Raw genomic sequence first — 26,244 nt, forward strand, 5'->3', positions numbered from 1 at the left:
AAGGCTGAGGGAATGTGCAGTCCACATTCCCTCAGCCAATCCTCATAACTAACATTGTACAGTCCTGAAACCATCTTTGTTATCTGCCTCTGTACCCTTTCCACAGTTAATTACCCCCTTCAAATCCTGGGGACCAAATTTGAGAACAATAGTCTAAGTATGGTTTGATCAGGGTCTTATACAATGGAATGATAACTCTTTTATCTCTGCAGGTCAGCATCCTTCTCAGTATTGCAGCAATCCTCTGTGTTACCTTCACCACCTTTGTAATATGTTCCCTGTATTTCAGGTTTCTATCAGTCATCAACTCCAGATCTTTTGTCTCCCCTACTTCCTCCAATAGAGTATGAAGTGTCCCATCGATGTGACCTGAACCTCTAGACCTTACATTTTGCTGCATTAAATTGATACCCCCATTCATTTGCCCATCTGTCTAGTTTATTCAAATCCTTTTTCAGTGCTACCACATCTACACTATTACTAATACCTTTCCCAGCTTCACATCATCTGCAAACAACTGAATAACCCCCCTGCAATCCACTGACAATATCATTGATATAAAGGTTAAGCAATATAGATCCCAGTACTGAGCCCTGTGGAACCCCAATTGTAACCTCCTGCCTCCTTGATACTGCCCCACCATACACAACTCTCTGATACCTATCGGACAGCCAATCCTGAATCTAGTTGACCCAGCTGACATCCAAACCCATGTGCTGCAACTTAAATATCAGCTTATCATGTGGCACCCTGTCAAATGCTTTCATTAAATCCAAGAAAATGGCAGTATATGCCTTTCCCTCATCAAATGCTTTGTAACTTTATTATAAAAGGCAATCATATTACTAAAACAAGAGCACCCCTTAACAAATCCATGTTGATTCTCGCAGATTACATTATCATCTACCCAATGCTGTATACGGTCCCTCACTAATTTCCCTCAGTACTGTCCTATGCAATGGCACTATCTTACCTTCCTTCCATTCCAAGGAAGGAAGGTAAGATATCAGTTCTTTAGCACATTCTCTCAAAACTCGTGATGAAATACCATCCAGTCCCACAGTTTTACTGACATCCAAAGTACTCAGTATTTGGAACACACTCTCCTCTAAACCTCGAACCTGCCCTATCATTCTAGTATTAAAATTTACTCCTCTAGGATGAAATACTCCAATAAAGTGTTCAGTTCATTGAACAATTCCACTATGTCCTCTGCATCACTCACTCTATTCCCATTTTTATCCCACAATGTCTCTTCCACAATCATTTCTCCTCCTACTGGCCACATAGCTAAAATATTCCCTAGGCTTTTCTTTGGATCTTAGGGCCTATCTCTTTTTATATTCCAGTTTCACCTTCCTTACCATACTAGTCACTCTCCTGGCCTGTGTTATATTCTTCATTCATCTGCCCTTCACCTGTCTCCACATATCTCTTCCATAGTCTCTTTTTCACCTGCAGTTCCTGTTTAATATTGTCATCCACTTTATGCCAAATTGTGTCCTCTTCTTCACTTGTGGAATACAGCTTACTCTTGCTGCTAACAAATATTTCTTCACAATTTCCCAAGCACTAATGATATCCTGGCCTTCCAATTCCTTCCTCAATGAAGGAATAGCTTTTTAGTATATTCCTTAAGTATACTTATTAGATCCTTAAGTATCCTTTTAGCATACTTATCTTCAGTGTACTGAGAAAGCATATGAAAAATGGAATCTTTCTTTGTATGTATTCATAAAATAAGTAACAATACTATTAGGATCAAATGTGGTGTTTGTGAGTGAAAATAAATATATTTAAAAAACCATTAATTTTATAATATTATGCAATATAGTTCTTGATATCAAGAACTATATTGCTTAATATTATAAAATGTTCTTGATACCAAGAAGTATATTGCTTAATATTATAAAATTAATAGTTTTTTAAATATATTTATTTTCACTCACATATACCTCATTTGATCCTAATAGTATTTTATTTATTTATTTATTTTTATTTTAACTGGCTGTCTCACCATTGGCAGTTTGTGCATATGTTTGTTCCAGAATGCCAAGTAGTATCCAACCTATAATCTCCTAATTTTCACTCCTTTTGCCTAAAAATCACTCTACCTCATTCTACCAAATTCATGTATTGTTTCTACTGCTCTCCTAATGCCAACATCCACTCTGAACTCTTCATTCACCTTTCCCTAACTGTTGATTTTCTTCATTCCCAACTCTCCAAACAGTGAAGTCATCTTCCTTGGAGACTTGAGTATTCACAACATCAGCTGGCTGTCCTCTTTCAACTGCACAGATCAAGCAGGTAGAGAGGTTGAGACATTAGTGATCACAAATAATCTCACACAAATTGTTCACATGCCAACCAGAATACCAGACATTCCTAACCACTGCTGACCTCCTCCTCACTAGTGATGACCCATCTGAGTATGATGTGAATGTTGTCTGCTCTCTTGGCAGCTCAGATTACAATGTAGTGCAAATCTCTTGCCTCTTGGAGCAACACATATGCAAACACTCACATTCACCTGTTGCTTATTTTCTTGGTCAGATTATTTTCTAGCCATCTGAACCAAACCTGTGTGCAGATCGCATCACTGAAATAATTCTTATTGGCATGGAAACATTTATTCTCTATACTTCTTTTGCACAGCCTTAGCATACCTATGAGAGAACCAGGACTTAGATTGGAGATGAGAATTTAGGACAGAGTAGGGAATAAATGTTTCCACTACAACAGGAATCATTTCAGTTAACCTTGTTTGCCAGTTAATAGTATCGATAAGTGAAAATAGATTTTTTTATTTTTTTATGAAGTTATTACAATGATTGTATGCCCAAAAACTCTTATCTTTCAAAAATCAGATGTAACCATTCCAGACTACACTTCATACTGGTAGCAATGCACCCTGCATTTTTCTGCATATGGTGGTACATAAAAGGGCATTTACCACTGTACATTCTACATACATATGCAGCAAATATCAACTTGTATGACCTTTGAACTTTAAATTCCTATCCACCAACATGCTAAGATCCCTTACCTCTTCATTTTCTTGTAGCATAACCCTGCTAATATAATATGCTGCTGGAACTCTAATCATGCCACAGTGCATAACTTTATGCTTACTAACATTAAATTGACAGCCATTTTCGTTTGCCCAAATTTCCAGTCTATTCAATGATTGCTGAATATCAGTAGCATCCCTGATTGCCCTACCTATCTTCACATCATTGGCAAACAATTGCACATCCGATGTTAGATCCTTCCTGATGCCATTAATGTATAGATTGAACAATAATGGCCCAAGGACTGAACCCTGAGGTACACCACTGGTCACCTTAAATCTGGCAGATTCACACCCACTGTATACCACTTTTTGATATCTGTCTGTCAACCATCCCCTGATCCAAATCAAGAGTTTATATTCCAATCCCATATTCTCCAGTTTATGCAATAGCCTTTCGTGTTGTATCCTATCAAATGCCTTAGAAAACTCCAACATTATCATAGTGTATCCATTCCCTTTATCCAACTCGGCCATAACATTGTTATAAAATATGAGCAAATTGCTAAAACGTGACCTTCCTTTAGTAAACCCATGCTGTTCCTTGCAGAGTTTAGCATGTTTGTCTACCCATTTCTGTATGCGAGTTCTAAAATCTTCACCACCACATCAGAGATACTGATAGGTCAGTAGTTAGACGCATTAGTTTTTGTACCACCTTTGTACAATGAACTATCATACATTCCTTCCATTCCTGAACTGAGACTCAAGTTACACAAACATGTGAAATGCGCAGCGAATTCGGCTGAACATTCCTTTAGCAAGCAGGCTGATATTCCATCTCCCTGTTGACAAATTCTTATCCAGGTTATGCAACAGCTCTTCAACCTCATTTTCTTGAATCTCTAACTCTTCACCCAATGTAGTAGTAGCAGCGTGCACCATGTTACATACACCTGGTTGATATATCTTAGCTAAGTGAGCACTAATTAGTTTCTGGCACTAGAGTACCTTCTGCATGCAATAAAGTTATTCTTCCACATTCATTCTTTCTTTTACTTGTGGCATAATGATAAAATTCTTTTGGATTGCCTTTAGCTTGCATGGCCAATTTCTTTTCATACTCCGATTTAGCTTTCATCACAATACTCATTACTTTTCTGGCCTGAGCTTTATATATTTCATAACTCCTCTCACTCTTATTCCCACAGTATTCTTTCCACATCATCATCTTCTTGTGGATCTCTTGCTTACTAAGTTGGACATCCATTTCACTCCCAACCTATTTATTCTTCGAACACTAGGGATCACCTCATTTAAGCACTTTTCAAAGATTCCCATGCATTGACATTTTTCCCATTCAGTAGCTAATACCATGGGACCAAAGATAGTATTTTCCTAAGTTGATCATAATTTCCAGCTTTGTAGTTTAGCATATAACCTGTTTTAATTGGAGCCATCAATACAATTAGATATTTCCCAAGAAAGTACAGCATGATCACTGTCAACAATTGGTTGTAAAATAGCCATATTCTTGACAGAGATCCCCCCCCCCCTTCTGATGCTATGAGCAATTCCAACACTCTTTCACCTCAAGTTCCTTCATTCACATACTGCTTGAGAAAGTTGTCTCGCAACAATTCAATAAATTCCTCTTCTTTCTAATCATTAGATTTCTCATCTACCCAATCAATGTTTGGAAAATTATGGGGTACAAAATAAATGATCATTTGTTTGGTACCCCATAAGGCTAAACTGGCAATGCATTTGTTTATCCCCTGCAGCTGAGCCACCAGGTCTGTAGCAACATCCCACGGTATATTTCATTCTGTTAACCTCCACTTCACACCTACATGGGACATTGTTACAATCATTGTTTTCTTGTGTTTCTACCCCAACTGGACTTAAGTCATCTGATATCATTAGTAGCACTCCTCCTTCTCTCCTATCTCTTCTGTCATTCCTAAAAATGGTATACCCATTACACTTGATCCCACTTATGATATCTGATTCTGATAGCCAGGTTTCACTAATGCCAACAATCTTGGCCACATCGTATTCAGTGAAGCAACAAACTCATCCCCTTTGTTTCTAATGCTTCTATCATTATGTTTATACATTTGTGTATAAACATAAATTATAAGAATAGGCTAGCTCAGTGCTTCTCAAACTATGGGGCACGACCCCCAAAGGGGACACGAATAGCTTGAAAGGGGAGCACGGAATACTTTCCTACAGATAAAAATTAAAACTGTCCTAAATCAGTTTTAAAAATAATAAATTAAAATACAGAAAGAAAAATTTTTGATGACATCACGTTTTGATAAACTTTGTTCTCAAAAGCAGGCCTATCCATCACATTAGACTTTGACATTTAAATGTTTGATTATTTTTACAAAGAAGAATTAAATACTTGTTAGTTAAATATTGTTTCATTTCAATACATATTTTGGTTAATTGCAAGTGTTAAAACTAATTTTTATTGTAGGCCTAATATTGTGATACTTGAATTATTTTGTGTCAAAAACTGTTAAATAGTATGTAGAAAACACAAAATAAACTGAATAAAACGTCAAACTTAGTGTGACTTCTATTTTGATAAAAAAAATTGGGGGGGGGATGCTGACAGTGTTTTCTCTTGTCAGGTGGGGCTCAGTGGTAAAAAGTTTGAGAACCACTATGCTAGCCTATTCTTATAATTAGATATGCAATCTATTCGATCTTGTTCTAGAATTTTTTCTTTTCCCTCCCTATCCTAAAACATATTTTTCCACCCCTTCACCACATATAACCATGTTTGAAGACATTCATATCTTTATCACGTTTGCATACCATAGCTGAACTTTCACACACATTTTTCCCATTTTCCCTCCCTTGATGATCTAGTTTCCCTGACTCTTTGCATTAGCAAATTACCAAGAAGTAATTTCTCCAGGCTTCTGATGCCAAATGAATTCAAGTGTAGGCCATCCATCTTATACAAGTCTTTTCTGCCATCAAACACACCTCACACATCTAAAAACTCGCATCCATATCTTCTACACAGTCTATGTGTGAAATTTGCTATCGTCATCCTCCTTAACTCAGTACTGTCAAATCTGTGTAGTAATCCTACAATTTTTACTCTCACATTTGTTTCTCACTTCTTTCAAATGACCTTTCATATCTTCTCTCATACTATATTTTCCACTACTTAAATTATTTGTACCTACCAGAACTACCATCTCTTTTATTTTCTTTTTTTGGTTTTCAATTACGTTTGTCATATTTTTAATTTTTGCTCCAGAGAAACTAGAAGTGGTGACACCCTCAGCAAGTGCAATATTTGAGTATAACTAAAATAGTTTATGTGATAAAATAGTTTATCACATAAACTATTTTAGTTACTATTTTAGTTTGAGTAACTAAAATTGTAACTCAAATTTTAAAATTGAGTTACTATTCTACCATATCACCTCTTTTTTTCTTAGATTTTAACTGACTTACCTTGTTGTTATTAATATTTTGACTACCAAGTTCAGTACTTTCCTGTCTGTTTTTGTTCTCACCCTTTTTCTTATCTTGTCTAAGTCCAGTCAAGCGTTTTTCCACCTTTTCCAATTCCCTGGTAGATTTTCTAATAATTTCTTTTAATCAAGATATTTCTAATGTCAACTTATCCTCAGCTAAATTATCATCATCATTACAATGCTGCCTTATTGTTTGTTGACCAGTTTAGTCCTTTTGAATCTAGAATGATGTACTGCCATTTCATAATTGTTATTATTATTATTACCACAGGCTACTCCAGGAGTCCTTAGACTCATCGAGGGAGGCCCTAAACATCATGTTCACGCAGCTGTTCAACATTCTCACAGTATCTATCATACCTTGCCTTGAACTCGCTCACTGTCATAGCACCCACAACAGACTCTGGCAGCTTATTCCACTCATTTACCACTCTAAAAGTAAAGAACCCAGCTCTAACACCCCTGCTAACCACGCTCTTGCCCAGCTTCCATGGGTGTCCCCTAGTTCTCCCACCACCAGTCCTGATCTCAAAAATATCATCTGAATTAATCCTATAGAATCCTTTTAGCAATTTGAATGTCTCAATCATGTCTCCCCTTTTCTGCCTATCAACTAGTTTCTGCAACCCACAAATCTTCAACCTGTTCTCATATGGTTCATTCCATAGACCTGCCATCATCTTAGTCACTCGCCTCTGGATCCTCTCAACCTCCTCCCCATCAAGAAGGAACCGAGGTGACCAAATCTGGGCACAGTAGTCGAGATGAGGTCTTACCAGGGCTCGGTACAGAGGTACAATAACTTGTTTTTCTCTGCTCGTCAAGGTATTTTTCAACAACCAAGTGAGTTGATGAGCTGATTTAGCTACTTTCGCAATGTGCCCCCTAAACTTCATCTCCCTATCCACCAACACTCCCAAGTCCCTGGCCTCATCAATCTCTTGGAGTACAGTTCCACCAATGCGGTATACTGCTGCTAATCTTTTCACTCCGAAATGCATAACCTTACATTTTGTCACATTAAATTGACATCCATTCTCCTTAGTCCAGAACTCCAATCTATCTAAGTCATCTTGCAAGACTTTGACATCTTCTGCATTCACTATCGCCCTACCCAACTTTGCATCATCAGCGAACAAATGAACTGTCCCACTTAGACCCTTCCCTATATCGTTAATGAACAGATTAAACAGCAGTGGTCCAAGAACAGAACCCTGTGGCACACCACTAATCACAGGCCGTTTTTTGGACTCTACTCCTGAATAAACTACTCTTTGATATCTCTCCATCAACCACCCAGCTATCCATCTCACCAACCCTATATCCATTCCCATATGTTGTAGTTTACGGATTAGAATTCCATGTGGTATCCTGTCAAACGCCTTTGCCAGGTCCAGCAGTTTCACTGTAAACCCATTTCCCTTATCCAGTTCAGCCGTCACCTTGTTATAATGGTTACATTGTGGCTTGCTTTTAATAGGATGATGATATTAGTAGAATTCATATTGGTTCTCAGGTGCAGTGTGAGTTGTGTTTCTCATACAGGTCTATAAATAGTTATATAAATAAATAAATAGCCAAATAAATATTTATTAATATTGTTCTTGTTCTACCCCTCTTCCCATTCTATTAGAAATTTCTTCCACGAAAAATGTCAGTAGATTTCTACTTTTTTAGTTTTTACCTGCACACCAACACATGGCATTGATGTGCTATGGGTTCTTGTACTTCTCGTGGGTGAGATATATGTATATATAAAATAGGTGTCATCAATAAAAATGAAATTATTGTCACAGTTATAGCATACTTATACCACATATATAATACTGGTTCAAATTGTTGATATTTCTTTTGATTTATAAGAATTATCATGATGCCTGTAACAAAGTTGCATTATTCAAAGAACTCTATTTATCAATGGTACTTGGTAGAAATCTGACAAGTCAATCAAAAGATAGTTTTTTTTTTTTTTTTTACTTGGACACATTTTTGGCTTATGTATTGTTGATATATATACTTTTGTTTTGCTAATTTTGCCACAATAAATTATCTGATGATGATGATGTTGTCGTGTGGGATTCCCCAAATTTTCCTCATTCATTCCTTAGGATTGGTTGAGCCCTCCAGTGAGGGATTTTGAGTATATATATTTTTACTGTCCAGATTATCTGTTCTGAGTGATGAAAAACCTGAGTTTCTGGGTGAAAAAAACCCCTCTATCTCCATATGAGACCGACTAAGTCACCTTTTAGTTGAAAGAGACCAGATAAAGGCTCCTCATGTCATGGATGGGAATCGGAGCCAGATCTTTCCAACAAAAACGCTTCGTCTATACCTACAGCTACAAAGGCTCTAAATTATCTGATTAAAACTGAAATTTAAAAAAAAATTCAGCAAATTATACTAGAGATGATAAATACCAAATTTTATTCAATTTCAGCTAGCAGTGTAGAATAATTAACATCTTCTAATTGAACAACCTGGACATTTTGTCTATATTCTAAATTCAAAATTTTACTCTTTTCAAGTATTGGGAAAGGTTGACCAAATTAATGATACTTTGGCATACTGTGTGGATGCAGTATAGGTTGTCTCTTTGTCATCATCATCATCAAATTCCTGCCATGTACCCTCAAGGGGTGTACAGGATATGATTGTACTACATGAAAAATTTACATCATTACTAACTTCCTACCTACAATTTTCCTCCAAATTAGTCTGTTACTTGTCAAGACCACAACATTATCAGATCTTATATTTCTATCGTCTAAGGCACTTTGCACCGTATCAATCTACCTATATCTTGGTCTTCCTCTGGGTCGTTCTCCTGCCAACCTGGCAGAGAACACTTGCTTTGCTAATTTTTCTTCTCCTATTCTGTTTAAGTGACCATACCACCTGAGATTAGCTATGCTAACGCATTCCTGGATGCTGACAATGTCAAGTTCTTTCCTAATATCCTCATTTTTAATATGATATTGCCATTGATGCCATCTGTTCATGCCTATAATCTTTCTCAGGACTCTCATATCTGCAGTCTCTAGTCTTTGGTCAAGTGTTTTTACTTCTGACCCAGCTCTCAGATCCATAAGTTAAAACTGGTATGTATACAGCTAATTTACTGACTAATTTCTCTCTTATTCCATATGAACTTATTCAATTGACTTCCTATCATACCAGCTTTGTTGATTTTCATGTCACCTTTATCATCTCTAACTCACTTTACAGCACTCTTTCCTCCATTCCTAAGCTTCTTCAGCAACCTCCAGAATATTTTGCCACCGCCTTGATATTTATTTTCTATGTTCTTGCCAAAGTCCTCCCATGACTTTTGTTTAGCTAGTTTTACACACTGTTTAGCTTTCTTACATTTGTCTCTGTATTCTCTAAGAGAGCACAAGCTGACTTATTTGGCAGGAACTTTTGATATGCTTTCTTCTTTTCCTTCACTGCCTCTTTAACTTCCTATGTCCACCATGGAGTTCTAATTTTTCTATCCTTGCTGACAACTTCACCACATGCCTCTCTAGCTGAATCAATCAGTGTTTTCTTCAAGGCTTGCCACTGAATCTCTAAGGTTTGGTTTCTGTTCTCAAACTCTTTCATTTATCTTTGTGTATTTTTGTCTACAGTTCATATCTGAGAGATGCTCAACTTTTATTTGCTTTAAAACTTTCTTACATGTTATTCTTTTCAATATGAAATTCAATTTTATCCTGCTCAAGACTAAATAGTGATCACTTCCAATTTCAAATCCTCTGTACATTCTGGTGTCCTGCACCAGGGAGTAAACATCACTATCAACAATAACATAATCAATGAGACTTTTCTTATTCCTTGCTTCTTCTTTCAGTGTGAATTTGTGCGCAATTTTTATGTTGGAACATGGTGTTAGTAATAACCAGTCCGTGTCCTGAGCAGAAATCCAACCGGTATTTGCCATTATTATTAGCTTTGCTCTTTTCTCCAAGTTTTCCCAAAATATTTTTGTATGTCTGACAATCATTTCCTACTCTGCTATTTAGATCTCCAACAAGGACCAACTTTTGCTTTTTCATTGTGTCAGTTGCTTTTTCTAAAGCATCAAAAAATTCCTCCACTTCTACCATAGTAGAACCGTCTGTGGAACCATAGGCACAAATAAATCTCGTTGTCCAATTCCCCATTCTGAATATTTCGCCACATCACTCTACTTGAGACTGCCTGCCATTCGAGAAGATTAGCCTCGTATTTTGTGTTGAATACTATGGCTACTCCTTCTTTTCCTTGATTGTCATTGCCTGAATATAACATTTTGTATTTATTGCTCAGAAAGATCTCACCAGTTTTTGTCTTTTTTGTTTCAGTCACCCAAATTATGTCGATCTGGTACTTATTTAATTCCTCAGCTTGCTCCATTTCTTTGCCATTCAGACTTCTTATGTTGATAGTATTGTTCTTTAACTCTGGTGATGTTGAGTTGGAGTATGCTTTCAGATTTGTTCCAGTAGCTGACGTTTCGCTATTCGCCCTGGTTCCCTGGTGAAAACAACGGGGACCTTGTTTAACCGGGTGACGTCCCAGCTGGCATGAAATTTTGTCATGTTGTACCATGATTTTGTATTTTGGTTTAACCAATAAGAATACAATTTGGTCGGCTAAATCCCAAATTCCCAGCTCCTCTAAAAATGTGTCAAAAAGTCTCTGTGATTCAACGCCTGAAATTGATCATTGGCACAACAACATCCATCACTCTTTTCAGTTGTGGTAAAAATCCCAAAGAATTTGCACTAAAGCTTCTTGATGCAAAATGCAATGAAATGAAATAACTCCATGTGGAATATGAGTGGAGAATAATTTAACAAACCCCTTATTTTTTGCAATCATAGAAGGCGAGCCATCAGTCGCAATGCATACTATATTATTAATATTTATATTTTTATTCTGTAAACCTCGTTCATTCAGCATCCAGGTAGATACCCAACAGAGTGCACCACGAGAAGGTGGGGATTGGACATTAGGTCAGAAGCCCTGGTCAGTTCTCCGCATTCCTTTAAAGTCTATGTGGAGGTCTCCTCTCAGTTATACAGCTTTGACCCTTAAGCACCCCGTGTCTCTTTGTATATATATTTTTATTATTAATCTAGTACCTCCATGGAGTCAAGACTTATCATAGGAGTTATCCACTGTCACACACAAGGCTCATCATACTGATTTAAATTCATTCAATGTGTCTGCATTCAATTCATCATTCACTCACCAGCCACACTCCATGCAAAGAACCTGCTTGTTGCTCTTATGCTTACACCCTTCTTATACAGTTTCCATGGCTTCTTGTTCTACTCCTCCTCCCATTCTATGAGAAATTTCTTCCACATTAATCTGATAACAGCACCTGACCAACTTACTGTATATGTCTCAATTATATTTCCTCTCCTCCTACTCCTATTTGCGTGACTTTTTAAATTGCCTTTCCTCAGTCTGTCCTCATACTCCTCATTCCAAAAACCATTTACCACCTTATCCACCAGCCATAGCCTTATCACCATCTATGTGAAGCAGAACAATTTTGCCTTCTTTCAGCTCCGTTGGGGGTCTGTGCTGTTGCAATTATAACAGGTATTCTAAGGCTGCTGCCAGCTTACCAGAACATTCCCTTAAGACACATGGTGATATGTCATCAAGTCCCATTGCCTTATTGACATCAAGCTTACTTAATTCCTCATATACCTCCTGCTCACTAACAAGTAAGTTATCCCTTTCATTTCCTCTGCTTCTTGAGCTTCTCATGATTTCACATTGCTAAAGGCAAAACATCCTGATGAATTGCTCACTATATGCCTCAACATATCTCTTGCAGCAGTTACCAGTCTACTGTTTTCATCCATTAACATCATCTTACCATAATCATTCTCTCTTTTATTTGCCACATATTGGAGGAGGAAAAACAAAACTGGAATTTTTTTGGGGACCTGATTTGCTAATTTTTGTTCATACTGCAGTTTTGCTGTTCTTCATACTCTTTATGCAACTGATTATTACCATTATTCATTTTGTGCTGGCTCCACAGTATCTTCTTCCAGATTTCATGTTTAATCCCTTCATTCGTCCATTTAACATATGCCTTATTCACTATTTACTTTCACTATATACACTATTAACTCCACCAAGTGAGTTTGAAGCATCTCATCTGTGGATCCCAAATTTTAAAAACTTTACATTTAATGCCATTAATCTGACATCCCCATTCATTTTCCCTTCCTTCCAGCTCATTCAAATCCTCTTAAAGAGCCAAAACAGCACTATTACTAATAACCCTCTGAAGCTTCACATCATTTGCAAATAACTGAACACCTCCCTGTAGTTCTGTGACAACATCATTGACATAAAGATTAAACAGCAATGGGCCCAGGACTGAACCCTGTGAACTCCATTTGTAATCTTCTTACTCCCTGATACTGCTCCCCCATATGCAACTCCCTCATATCTATCAGAGAGCCATTTACCAATCCATTCCACTAACCTGATATCCAAACCCATATGATGCAACTTAGAAATCACCTTGTCATGTGGTACTCTGTCAAATGCCTTGGAAAAATTTAAAAAAAAAAAATGATAGTGTTTGCCTTAAAACAAGAGCACCCTTTGACAAATCCATGCTGGGCTGTACCCTCATCTGTCCAATTCTGTATACAAGTTCTTACCAATTCTCCAGAAATCTTAACAACTACAGAAGAAATTCAAACAGGCCTATAGTTTGATACCTCCATTCTACCACCACTCTAATGCAATGTGCTATCTTATCCTCCTTCTACTCTCTAAGAACCTGCCCCATTATAAGACTTTTATTAAACAACCAAGTTAATGGCACATTTAGTTCCATAGCACATCCCTTAAAGCATAGTAAAATTCCATCTAGTCCCTCTGCATTATTGACATTTAGCATACTCAGTATTTGGAATATCCTCTTCATTCACTTCTAACACTTCACCACTCATTATCCTTCTAGAAATAAAGTCTGTAGCACGAGGATGGAACACTCTAATAAAGTGATCATTAAATAGCTCAACTATGTCATCTGCTTTGGTCACCTGATTCCCATTTCCACTCAGCAAAATCTGAGTTTAAAGATAAGTGGAGAGCTATCTCTTCCTTTCTCTTGCCTTCCTCTCCCCCCTTGCTCTCTGATGCTATTCTCTTGCACCTACTCTTGTTCCTCACACACTAGCCAACCTTTCCATTCTCCGAAGATCTTCATTTACCCTCTTCAACTCAGTCTTCTTTCCTTCCATCTCCTTTCTCAGGAGTTCTCTTTCTCTCTCCACACATTCTGATTTCATTTGACATTCTCAAACACAGTCATAGCCATCAGACAAACCATCTCCATCTGCTAAACTGCCAAAGACTAAATGTATACATAGGTCTTTAACATTCTCTTCATCCTCCAACACACTAATGGCATCTAAAAACTGAAAATCAACCATTTCCGAAGCACTGTCTTCACTGCTACTAAATCCCGAGATTGAGACACTCATGTCTCCTATCACCTCCCACTCTTACATTTCATGCACACGTACATTCCCTTCTTACACCTAGTATTAAAACTGGGGGTCACCATGTTGAATAGAATTGATACATGCGGAGACAATACTGAGACATTAAAATCCTAAGAAAATACCACACAATTATACAAAAAGAAATGTCAATTTGAATAGCACAAACTTTAAAACCAGTATTGTCACAAAATAAACACAATATCTTTCCTTACTACTAATGCTTATAAGTTTTAAAAGAGGTAAACCGTGAGTAGACATATCGGTACACAATAAATAACGGAAAAAACTCACGTAGAAAGATTATTTATTAGTATAATTTTCTCCTGTGTGTCACAGGCATCCTCAGTACATTAAGCTCAAAATTAAACACTAACTGACAATTCCAAAAAGCGCCACCTAAGTAGCTGGTGTAAGATAACTAAAAAGGTCAATAACTTTCCTAAAAAAAAAAAATAATAATAATATAATAAAAAGTTAGGAAAGATTAGCTGATTTGTAAAGTACTATCTCCCATAAAGGGGACAGACGTAAGCCGTCGGATCTGTTTAAGTTAGGAGAATGAAGTAGAGTTTCACATGTTTCTTTATAAAGGCGTTCCATGAGAAACTGACTTTTATGAAGAACTCTTGTCTTTCTCCAATGAACTTTGTGTCTAGTGAAGATGGCATGTTCAGAAAGTCCAGACTTTTCAGGTTTAAAGTATTCAATATAAGATTGGTGTTCTTCTACTCCTTTTGTTCTGCAGACGATCTTTTACAGAAAGAACTACAATACATAACTTCTTCCTTTCTATCTAATGGTTATAAGAATTGCTTCATTGAAAGAACTTTGAGTAGTTTTAATATGTCTTCCTCTTCAAACACAGATGAAATAACGCGCATTACTATCCCTTATGTACAAGGCATCAGTGAACGTATAGCAAAAGTTTTAAAACCACTGAATATTTTTGTTGCCTTTCGACCGTTTAGAAAAATCTCCACCTTTCTCACTTCTCCTAAGGACAAGCTTCCACATCTTAATCATCCAGGTGTCTACCAGATTCCGTGTTCTTGTGGATTATCTTATTTCGGACAAACGGGAAGATCTGCTTCTATTCGGCTAGAAGAACACCAATCTTATATTGAATACTTTAAACCTGAAAAGTCTGGACTTTCTGAACATGCCATCTTCGCTAGACACAGAGTTCATTGGAGAAAGACAAGAGTTCTTCACAAAAGTCAGTTTCTCATGGAACGCCTTTATAAAGAAACATGTGAAACTCTACTTCATTCTCCTAACTTAAACAGATCCGACGGCTTACGTCTGTCCCCTTTATGGGAGATAGTACTTTACAAATCAGCTAATCTTTCCTAACTTTTTATTATATTATTATTATTTTTTTTTTTAGGAAAGTTATTGACCTTTTTAGTTATCTTACACCAGCTACTTAGGTGGCGCTTTTTGGAATTGTCAGTTAGTGTTTAATTTTGAGCTTAATGTACTGAGGATGCCTGTGACACACAGGCAAAAATTATACTAATAAATAATCTTTCTACGTGAGTTTTTTTCGTTATTTATTGTGTACCGATACTAATGCTTATATTTTTTTAACAGCATGTGATGGTTGGGGTATATTAAATCCAACTTATGTAAAGTTTGCAAATCATTACTATTACATAAGTTAGGGTCTGCCTATACTTACTAAGCACTTTTCCAGTCTCTCCAACTCTTTTTTTTTTTTTTTGTATTATTTAGTACTCATTGAAGCGTGAAGGTTTCTGTAATTGTACTACACTGTTCAGTTTTATCTCTACTACTTCCATGCTACCTATTCCATGCTGTCTTACTGCTTGCACACCTCTATCACTGTCATTTGTGGAGTTTACTTCTGATTTTTTTTTTTTTTTTTCATCCATCATCATTTGTCATGTGGAGCCTCTATAGTTGAGTCTGCATCAACAGTGTCTTTTCATTGGAATTGGAAAGACTTGGGTTTGAATCCCACCTAGAATGTGAAGAACCTTTAATAAGATTTTCTCAACTGAAGTTGAGTTAGCTTACATGCATACATACCACATGTGGATGTGGAGGGCTTTTCATCCAGTAAAACCAACTTGAAAAGCACATGCAATTAAGAAACTGGCCTCATGCCTTAGTTGTTTCAGTCATAATATCAAACAAACAGCAACTGAGAATATAGTCTGCTTTCTTATATGTTTTCATATCATTACAGAATTTCTGAAGCAGTTTGCATAAAAACTTGATGAATTAGTGCAATCAAAGAATAGATTAGAATGATTTTTCTGAAGGAACTTAAAATGCTTATTTCAAGAAAAAAAAAAAAAAAACTTTGAGATATGTTTATTTTGTTATTAGCTGAAATTTTTAATTTTTATGTACAGATATGGAACCTTTGAACCAGGGGCTGTTGTTTTAAACCAGAGGAAGAGAAGTGGAAAAAATAAATATTTAGAAGCAGAGGCCAAGAAAGTTATTCCTAAAACTGTAGGTTTGGCACACATATCTTATATTCTTGTTTTCATATCTCTTTACATGTAATTTGAGAGAGAGATGATTTTCATGTTAACTATTATATTATGCGTTTTGTTATGTGAAAATAAAGCAGATATGCTTAAATTAGGTTAGAAATTACAAACACACACACATGTTTAGGCAAGGATTAGATAGATAAATGGAAATGAAGAGGAGAAGCAGATTCATTGGGTTTGCAGTTGGATTGTAAAAGGATGATGTTAGGCAGCCACTGCTTAAGTTTTTAATAGTCTGTCTGGTAATTTATGTTATCAAAGATAAGGAAAGTTGATTTGAGGTCATTAGGAAATGACCTTAAAGTACAAGCCATTAGGAAAAAGAAAACCAGGACATCCTCTTAAACGATTCAATGATGACTTCTAAGGCCGGAACAAGCCATGCTAGGCCTAAATCCTTGATATGCATGATGATGATGATTTGAGGTCATTTGTGTGAGAAAGAAGGAAAACTTTATTTAGGTATCATTGAAGATCTAGATTATCCATCTGTTGCAGAATGCCATGAAAGTCTGAGTTTAAGACACTAGTTGTACAAGATCATGAGGCTTAGTAATATTTATGCAGTACAAAGTTTGTCAAAAATGAGTAGGAGTGAAGTGCTGTGGTTTGTACAAGATTATGAGGCTTATTAATATTTATGCAGTACAAAGTTTATCAAAAATGAGTAGGAGTGAAGTGCTGTGGTTAGGATTATTGGTCAGTGAGCAAAAAGTCATGTATTAGAAAAACAAAACCCTGGAGGGGACACTCCTTAATTTGCAGAGAAATCCAAAGGGAGGAAACCATTCAACATCACATACATTGATCAACCAGAGAAAGAAAAAACTGGCTATCAATTTAGAGTTTGATTAGACCTCAGTGCCAGATACGAGTAGAGATTTTTTAAAATCTTTCAATGGCATGTGTCCATAAGTGAATGATGCAGTTTAGGAGAGAACTACTGCAGAACCACTAATTGAATCCTGGAACTCTGATTAGTAAAGGTGTTGTTGACTGTTCTTTCCATTATTTTTGAAAAGGCTGAAGTGCAGCAGAGGGTTGGTTGACAGCAGACTTTACTTCCTTTTTTGGAGTTGGCTTAATACAAACTTCTCCATGCTTGTGAGATAGGTGACAGCTATATATAAATGAACATAGAGACAGTATGGATGTTAACTCCAAAGTATAACTTTTAAGTACAATTGTGGAGATACCACCAGTACTAGATGACCTTTTGCTATGTAGGTTATTTAAGATTCTTCTGATATCTTTTTTGAGACTATGGGAAGCATGTGCTGACATCTTTCTGGTATAATAGCTATTTTGCCTTGATCATCTCAGAAGGAGTTGGACAAGAATAATGATATCAGCTTTATGTTTAATTGTTGGAACAGCACCTAAAAATAATAACTCTCTAACAACACATACAGATAAAGTCAACCAGGAAGTCATGTCTTTTATGTAATGTTACAGTGCACCTCTGGATGGGAGAAAGATGTGAAAGCATGTGAATAGAAGTTTCATTCACTGTCTTTTGTAAGAAGGGATCAGAAGGATGCCTCCCATTTGTACAGGAGGACAAGATTCCTGCATTTTTTGGCTCTTTTGATTCAGATTTTGATTAGTTGAATTGTTTGTTGTATCCTTCATTATAAGCTTGAAAAGGAAGCAGAAGTTCTTTCATGACAGTTGCAATATGATAATTTTTTCTTGAACTGCATTGGCACCAGTTTTTAAACCGTGGCTGGGATCTTGGGTGAATTTTGCATGGAACATGGAATGAAGGTGCCTTCATTCCATCAACAATAGTTTCCATATCTTGTTTGGGAGCATATCTAGATCAGAGCACAGAATTAGCAGTCTAGTCATGGAAAGATGAAGGAAACATGTCAGAAGTCATTTCACTTGATATTATTGTAGTGTTAAAGGTTGAGAGTAAGAGCAGAAACTTCCTGAAGATTAGAATTTGAATTTCTCAGAGGAGAGGTGACCTCTGTAGTAAACTTTGACATATAGCTAGGTAAGAAAGATCAAGAGTGTTAGGAGAGAGAGTGGAAAGGATATACTATTACATCTACTTCCATCTCGGTTAATGGAATAAGAAAAAGGAAAACATTTGGAGTTGTAGTGACTTCACTATTTGAGTAGTTAGATTGTAGAAAATCAAATTCCAGGGATAAGTGTTGAAGGGTAAGTGATTTTGAGTATTTAGAGAGGGGTAGAGACTTCAATTTAATGTTACAAAGAATATTTAAGCCAGAAGATAATGATGGTCTTTTACTTTTTTTATGTTTACCTGGCTATACTTTTAAACCATTTTCACTTAGATTTTATGAAGTGTGTGTGTGAGAGAGAGAGCACGGGATGAACATGAATTACACATTGAAAATAAAAATATGTACAAAATAAAATAAAAAAATCAGTCAAGTAGCTTTCAGAATTGAACTGTACACTCACATATACAAATGTTATTGGAGAAAAAATTAAAACAGTTTGAAGAGAGCCAAACTATGGAGAACTTATGGGAGGGATGTAATGAAGTCATTCACAAGGATAGAAAAAAATTTTAACTTCATGATGCACTCAAGAAAGTAAAGAAGTTTAAGAGAAGAAGAAAGCATGTCGACATTAAAAAGCATTAAATAAAGCTTGCTAAACAAATAACATGGAAAGACATTGGTAAGAATAAAGAAGTGAAATATCATAAAAGTGACAACATTCTAGAGGCTGTTGTAAAAGCTTACAACAGAAGCAAAAGTACTCTAAAAGGAATCAGAGATGATAAAGGCAACATAAAAACTGTAGATGGACATGTTCTAGATGTCTGGAATAATTACTTTGAAAGACAGTTAACAAAAAAAAAAAAAAAAAAACGCAACAAAACAGTGGTCAGAAATGTTCAAGAGGAATGTACTCATTATATATCAATACTTGGTTTAAAAAAAAAAAAAAAATCTGAAACGTGGAAAGACATCTGGATGATATTTTACTAGAAATGCTCAAATCTGGAGGTATGAAAGTTTCACTGTGGCCACATTGCATAATTAATCCAGAAGGAATGATTAGAAGGTCAAATTCTGTCTGATTGTAGAAGAACTTTCAAAGTAATCATTATACAAAAAAAATAAATTATACAAAGGAAATAAAATTGAATGTGAGAATTGCAGAGGAATTTCTTTACTGAATATTCCAAATAAGATTTATGCAAGTTTACTGGAAAGAAGCAAAGAAAAATTCATCATCATTCACCATCATCATGCCTATCAAGGATTTAGGCCTAGATTGGTCTGTTCCGGCCTTAGAAGTCATCACTGAATCTTTTAAGAGGATGCCTGGTTTTCTTTTTTCCTAATTGCTTGTACTTTAAGACTTGTTTTGGTAATCTTTCTGTTTTCATTCTTTGAACATGTTCCATCCATTTATATTTATATTTTTAAATTTTTTCTATTACTGATTCCTGGTTTAATTCTTTCATAATTTCTTCATTTCTTTTGTGATATACTTTGCAGTTTTTCTCATAAACTTCATTTCAGCTGTTATTAATCTTTGTTTGTCTTTTTGTTTTATTGTCCAGATTTCACTTTCATGCAATAGGACTGGTAGGGCTAATGTATTGTATACTTTTAGTCTGGTTTATTTTTGAACCAGATTTGGTTTAAATATAGAGTTAATTACACCTGTTGTTTTTAAATATTTTGCAATTTTTAGGTTTATATCTTTTTCATTTTCATATGTAATCATACAACCTAGGTAGTTAAATGAATTCACCTGTTCTAAAATCTTATCTATTACTATTTTAGGTCTTACTGGATCTTGTCCTTTAAAGGCCATAGTTTTTGATTTTTCTGTTGATATTATCATTCCATAATCTTTGGCTATTTCATTTAGATTTAAAATATCTTTATGTAAGTTATCTTCAGCATTTGTAATTATTATTTTGGTCATCAGCAAAAAGGAGAGTGTTTAAGTTCACAGTAGGAGAAAGTTTAATACCTTGATGGAAATTTTTATTCCATTTTATTATTATTTCATTTTGGTAAATATTAAAAAGAGTTGCTGAGAGGAGACATTCCTGTTGGACTCCTTGGTTTATCTCTCTTGTATATGATAGCTCATGATTTAATCTTATTTGTATTTGATTATTTTCATATATATTTATGATAGCTTTTAGGATATTATTTGGTATTTGTCTTTCTTTTAATATGTTGAATAAAATGCTTCTTTTAATTTTGTCAAATGCTTTTTCAAAGTCAATAAATAAAATGTAATATGAAGAGAATACAATTTCTAAATTGTATTCTCTTCTTTTCTCTATTATTAATTTGGCAAAAGACCAGGTCTATACATGATTGTCCTTTTCTAAATCCATTTTGTACTTCTGAAATGAAGTTTTCAGAATATTTTATTACTTTGTTATTTAAAATTCTGCTATATATTTTGTAAGAAGAATTTAGTATACTTATGCCTATATAGTTTTTAAGGTCATCTCTACTACCTTTTTTAAAGATAGAAATCACAATTGCTTTTTTCCATTCTATTGGGGGGTTACCAGTTGAATAGATTTTATTTAAAAATAATAGGAATCTTTCTTTGAACCTGGTTACTATTACTATTATTACAGGCAACTCCAGGGAGTCATTAGACTCATCGAGGGAGGCCCCAAATCATATTCATCACAACTATTCAACATTCATACAGTATCTATCATACCTCGCCTTAAACTCATTCACTGTCACAGCATCTACCACAGACTCAGGGAGCGCATTCCACTCATTCACTGCTCTAAAAGTAAAGAACCCAGCTCTAACATCTTTACTAACCACACTTTTGCCCAGTTTCCATGGATGTCCCCTAGTCCTCCCACAACCAGCCCTGTTTTCAAAAATATCTTCTGAATTAATTTTATAGAAACCCTTCAGTAATTTGAATGTCTCAGTCATATCCCCCCCTCCTCCGCCTATCAACCAATTTTTGCAACCCACAAATCCTCAACCTGTTCTCATAAGGTTCATTCCACAGACCTGCTATCATCTTGGTCACTCGCCTCTGAATCCTCTCTACCTCCTCCCCATCAAGAAGAAACCTAGGTGATCAAATCTGGGCACAGTAGTCGAGATGGGGTCTTATCAAGGCTCAATACAGAGAAACAATAACCTGCTTGTCTCTGCTTGTCAACGTATTCTTCAGCAACCAAGTGATTTGATGAGCTGATTTGGCTACTTTTGCAATGTGTCCCCTAAATTTCAATTTCTTATCCACCAACACTCCTAAATCTCGTGCCTCATCAATTTCCTGGAGCACAGTTCCACCAATGCAGTAAACTGCCGCCAATCTTTTTACCCCAAAATGCATAACCTTACATTTTGACACATTAAATTGACATCCATTCTCCTTAGCCCAGACTTCCAATCTATCCAAATCATCCTGCAAAATTTTGACGTCATCTGCATTCACTATTGCCCTACCCAACTTCGCATCATCTGCAAACAAATGAACTGTTCCTCTCAGATCCTTTCCTATATCATTAAAGAACAAATTACACAGCAGTGGTCCAAGAACAGATCCTTGTGGCACGCCACTAGTCACAGGCCGTCTTGTGGACTCTACTCCTGAGTAAACCACTCTCTGATATCTCTCCATCAACCACCCTCCTATCCATCTCACCAACCCTATGTCCATCCCCATATGCTGCAATTTACTGATTAGAATTCCATGTGGTATCCTGTCAAAGGCCTTAGCAAGGTCCAGTAGAATCACTATAAACCCATTACCCTTATCCAGTTCAGCCGTCACTGTGTTATAATACGTGAGCAAGTTACTGAGGCATGACCTACCCTTCACAAAACCATGCTGTCCCCGATACAGTATCCCATTTTCTTCTATCCAATCTTGTATTTTCCTCTTGACTATTTTCTCTAAGACCTTGATAATGATTCCTGTTATGCTGATTGGCCAGTAATTTTCAACAGCAGCCTTGGAGCCACCTTTGTGCAGCGGAACTATTTTCCCCTCTTTCCACCCCCTTGGGACTGACCCAGTCCTGAGGCTCAAATTAAACAAAATGGTCAAGGGCACTGACAATTCTTTAGCCGCTTCACGTACGACATGAGCTGGTATACCATCCAATCCCACAGATGTATTGACATTGAGGTTCTGTAATAGACTAGTTACCTCTACTTCATTCATCACAATTCCAGTATAAGCTGTTGGTTCTTCCATTCATGCAAAGTCACCACCTGGATGATATACTCTTGCAAAGTGCTCGCTCAGTAATTCCACAATATCGACTGATTCGGTTACCTCCCTACCCTCAGCACTTTTTTAAGATCATTCTACCATGAGAATTTTTCCTTTTACTTTCAACATATTGAAAAAACTGTTTGGGATTCTCTTTAGCCTGCATGGCCAATTTTCTTTCGTAATCTGCTTTTGCTTTTCTTACCACCCTTGTTACCATCCTGGCCTGAGCTTTATACTGTTCCTGCGCCTGATGGTCACCTTTCTCCTTAAATTCCCTCCACAATTGTTTCTTTTTTGCAGCTCAAGCTTAATAGTGTTATTCATCCATTTAACTCCTACTTGATTTATTATTCAGACTCTTGGTATACAGTCAACCATTGCCTCCTGCAAACACTTCTTAACCACCTCCCATGCACTATCAATATCCAGCCCTTGCAGTTTTACATGCCATGGCACTGAGCCAAGCACACACCTAAGCTTGTCATACTTACCAGCCCGGTAATTCCACATGTACCCTGTCTTAATTGTAAATTCCACTCCTTTAGCCACCTCCCAAGTCATGACCTTATGGTCACTCTCACCAGTTGGTGGCAACATGGTCATGTTCGTTACAGCCACATTCTCAGTTGCAATTACAAGGTCCAGCACTCTCTGCCCCCTGGTATTTTCCACTATACGTTGCCGTAGATAGTTGTCCCTTAATAACCGCATAAAATCCATTTCCTTCCTCCCATGTGCCCTCTCCTCTTTCCAGTCAATGTTACCATAATTGAAATCACCCATAATAATTATCCTCCTTCCACTCATTTCTTCTATTTGCCTATGCATACTATCCCCACCATCTATTCCATCACCTGGTCTATAGCAGCACCCAATTGTATATTTTGTTCTGCTAGATTCTATCTCACACCAAACAGCCTCAAATGTGCTCTTTTCTCTATCCTGCAGTTCAACTTCTATACTCCTTGGCTGCAGCTCATCAGCTATCATCAATAACACTCCTCTCCCCCTTTTATTCACCCTGTCACTCCTGAACATGCTATACCCGTCGCATTCAATCCCACTAGCGTTATCATCTTCTGTCAGCCATGTTTCACTAATACCAACAACCTGTGGCCTGGAAGTGCCAACCATGGCCAAGAACTCTTCCTTCTTGTTCCTAATACTCCTGGCATTAGTGTACATGAATTGCAGAAGCCCATTTTTCTTATCCCTACTTTGATGCCTTATACTAACTATCCCATTCTGATTTGTTGTCCTTCGTACTCGCTCGGGCATAATATACTCATTCACACACTCAACTGCCTCCCTAAAGTCTGCATATCTACTCCCCCCCCTCTTAATAAATCTAGTTTCCCTGAGTCTGTACATCCACTTCCACATCATTCATCAACACTTTTTCAAGTCTCCGTACACCAACTCCATTCAAATGTAACCCATCCATCTTATATAAGTCCTTTCGTCCATCGAACTCATTCCACACATCCACAAATTCCACACCACTCTCCATGCATAACCCATGCATAAAGTCATTGGCAATTATGGCCCTCCTTCTAAACACTTCGCTGTCATACCGCGGTAAGATACTCACCATCCTAACTCTTTCACTCTTCTCTTTTGCTACCTCAAATAATTCCCTCACGTCCTCTATCATTTCCATTTTGTCCTCTTTCAAATCATTTGTTCCTGCCACGATTATCATCTCTTTCACCCTCTGTTTTTGCAGTCGAATAGATTCGCTGATGTCCTTTATGTTCGCACCCGGCTGGTACGACTTCATTAAACTCTCAACTATTACACCTCTTAATAACAAATCCCCATACAGCACTCGCTCCTTCATTTTATTGATGTTTACGAACATTCTATTATTTGCCGTCACAGACTTTCGCCGGTTATTTGTCGGTACGTTCAGCACACATTTTTCCATACGCTCCAGTTGCCTTTTAGCTCTGTGTATCACACCATTCAAAAGGGCAATTTCACTAGTCGCATTTATCTCACCATTTTCATTATCAATCAAATCATCCATTCGTTCTGTATTTCTACCCTCATTTACACTTTCAACGACGCTCTCACACCTATCTGGCACTACCATGCAATTCTCTAGCACATCGCCATTTTCTACATTCTGACTATCGTTAACAATATCACTCTCGCCACACGAAACATGCTTGAAATCTTCATTCTCTTTACACTTTCTGCACATATTAACTCCACTATCACTTTCTAACTAGACTCCCACCGCTCTTCGCAAGGCATACATCTCACAGACAGCACATTGCATAAATTCGTTTACATCAAAACTCTTAAACAAACATGGCGACCTGGCCGAATAGGGTATATCATTTTTTTCTTTATCGGTGCCATATGTACACTATCTTATCTTAAAATTAATAATTAAAATAACAGAAAACACGCAAAAATTGCACAGACACACCAAGAAACAAAAAGCAAACAATACTGCTTAAAATTCTAGTAAAATTTCTAATGTTAACACAAAATACTACTAATCTTTTCAGGAGCTCTTGACAAGCCGACGATCTAATCAGTGCGACACCAAGCGACCTGGTTCCTGCATATTTATATAGTTCTGAACCTAACTTATTTTCTCCATGTGATTTTCCGTTTCTTGTTTCTTTCAGGCTGATTTCTAATTCTTTTTTAGTTATTTCCTTTTCATTTTTATTAAATGTTTGCCAGTTATCTTTTTTAAAATATTTATCTGTCCACAATTCTGTATAGAAATTTAGAAATTCTTCTAATTTCAATTCGGTATTTAATTTTATGTTTTCTTTAGTATCTGTATTTAAGTGTTTCAAAATCTTATATACATTGGGTCTTATTTTATATAAATCATGTTCTAAATTAGAAACAAATTTGTTCCATGATTCTCTGTCTTTTTCTGACTTCTCTTTTAGTTATGGCTCTTATTCTTTTATATTCTATTTCATCTTCTAATCTTTTACTGCTTAACCATTTATGATAGGTTTCTTTTTTTCATTTTGATTATTTTTTTGATTGTATCATCCCATATCTTCAGTTTTTTCCTTTTATTGAATATTTTGGTCTTTCCTAAGCTTTCGTTTGTTGTTGCATTTAGTATTGTTTTTATATTAACCATTCTATTTCTATTTCTTCATTTTGTTTTATTGTATCTAAATATTGGTGAATTCTTTGTTCATATAGCCATTGTATATTTGTAATTTAATAATCTAGTTTTATAAACAAAGGTTTTAAATTTTCTTTCTGTTTTCTTGTTATTTATAACCATTTAGATGGTAATCTTAATTTTATTTTCATGAGGAAGTGGTCACTATTTATTTCAAATCCTCTGTGAACTCTAACATCTAAAGAAAACTTTGACGTCTTTTCATTTAAGATAAAATAATCTAGTATTGATTTCCATCCTCTTGCTGTCCAAGTATATTTATGTATGT

The 26,244-nt window shown here is 36.2% G+C and overlaps 1 protein-coding gene across 1 annotated transcript in view; it reads left to right on the forward strand.

Moving 5' to 3' along the window:
- The window catches only part of Nse4 (SMC5-SMC6 complex kleisin component Non-SMC element 1), a 244,990-nt gene that overhangs the window by 96,490 nt on the left and 122,256 nt on the right, over positions 1 to 26,244 (forward strand). The window contains exon 5 of the mRNA XM_090391177.1: positions 16,439 to 16,541. Coding sequence (XP_090247303.1) covers positions 16,439 to 16,541 — 103 coding nt within the window. The remainder of the gene's footprint in view (positions 1 to 16,438; positions 16,542 to 26,244) is intronic.

The sequence above is a fragment of the Typopeltis vanoorti genome, chromosome 4, assembly GCF_054136105.1.
Source record: "Typopeltis vanoorti isolate ZY-2024b chromosome 4, IOZ_Tvanoo_1.0, whole genome shotgun sequence".
NCBI lineage: Eukaryota > Metazoa > Arthropoda > Arachnida > Uropygi > Thelyphonidae > Typopeltis > Typopeltis vanoorti.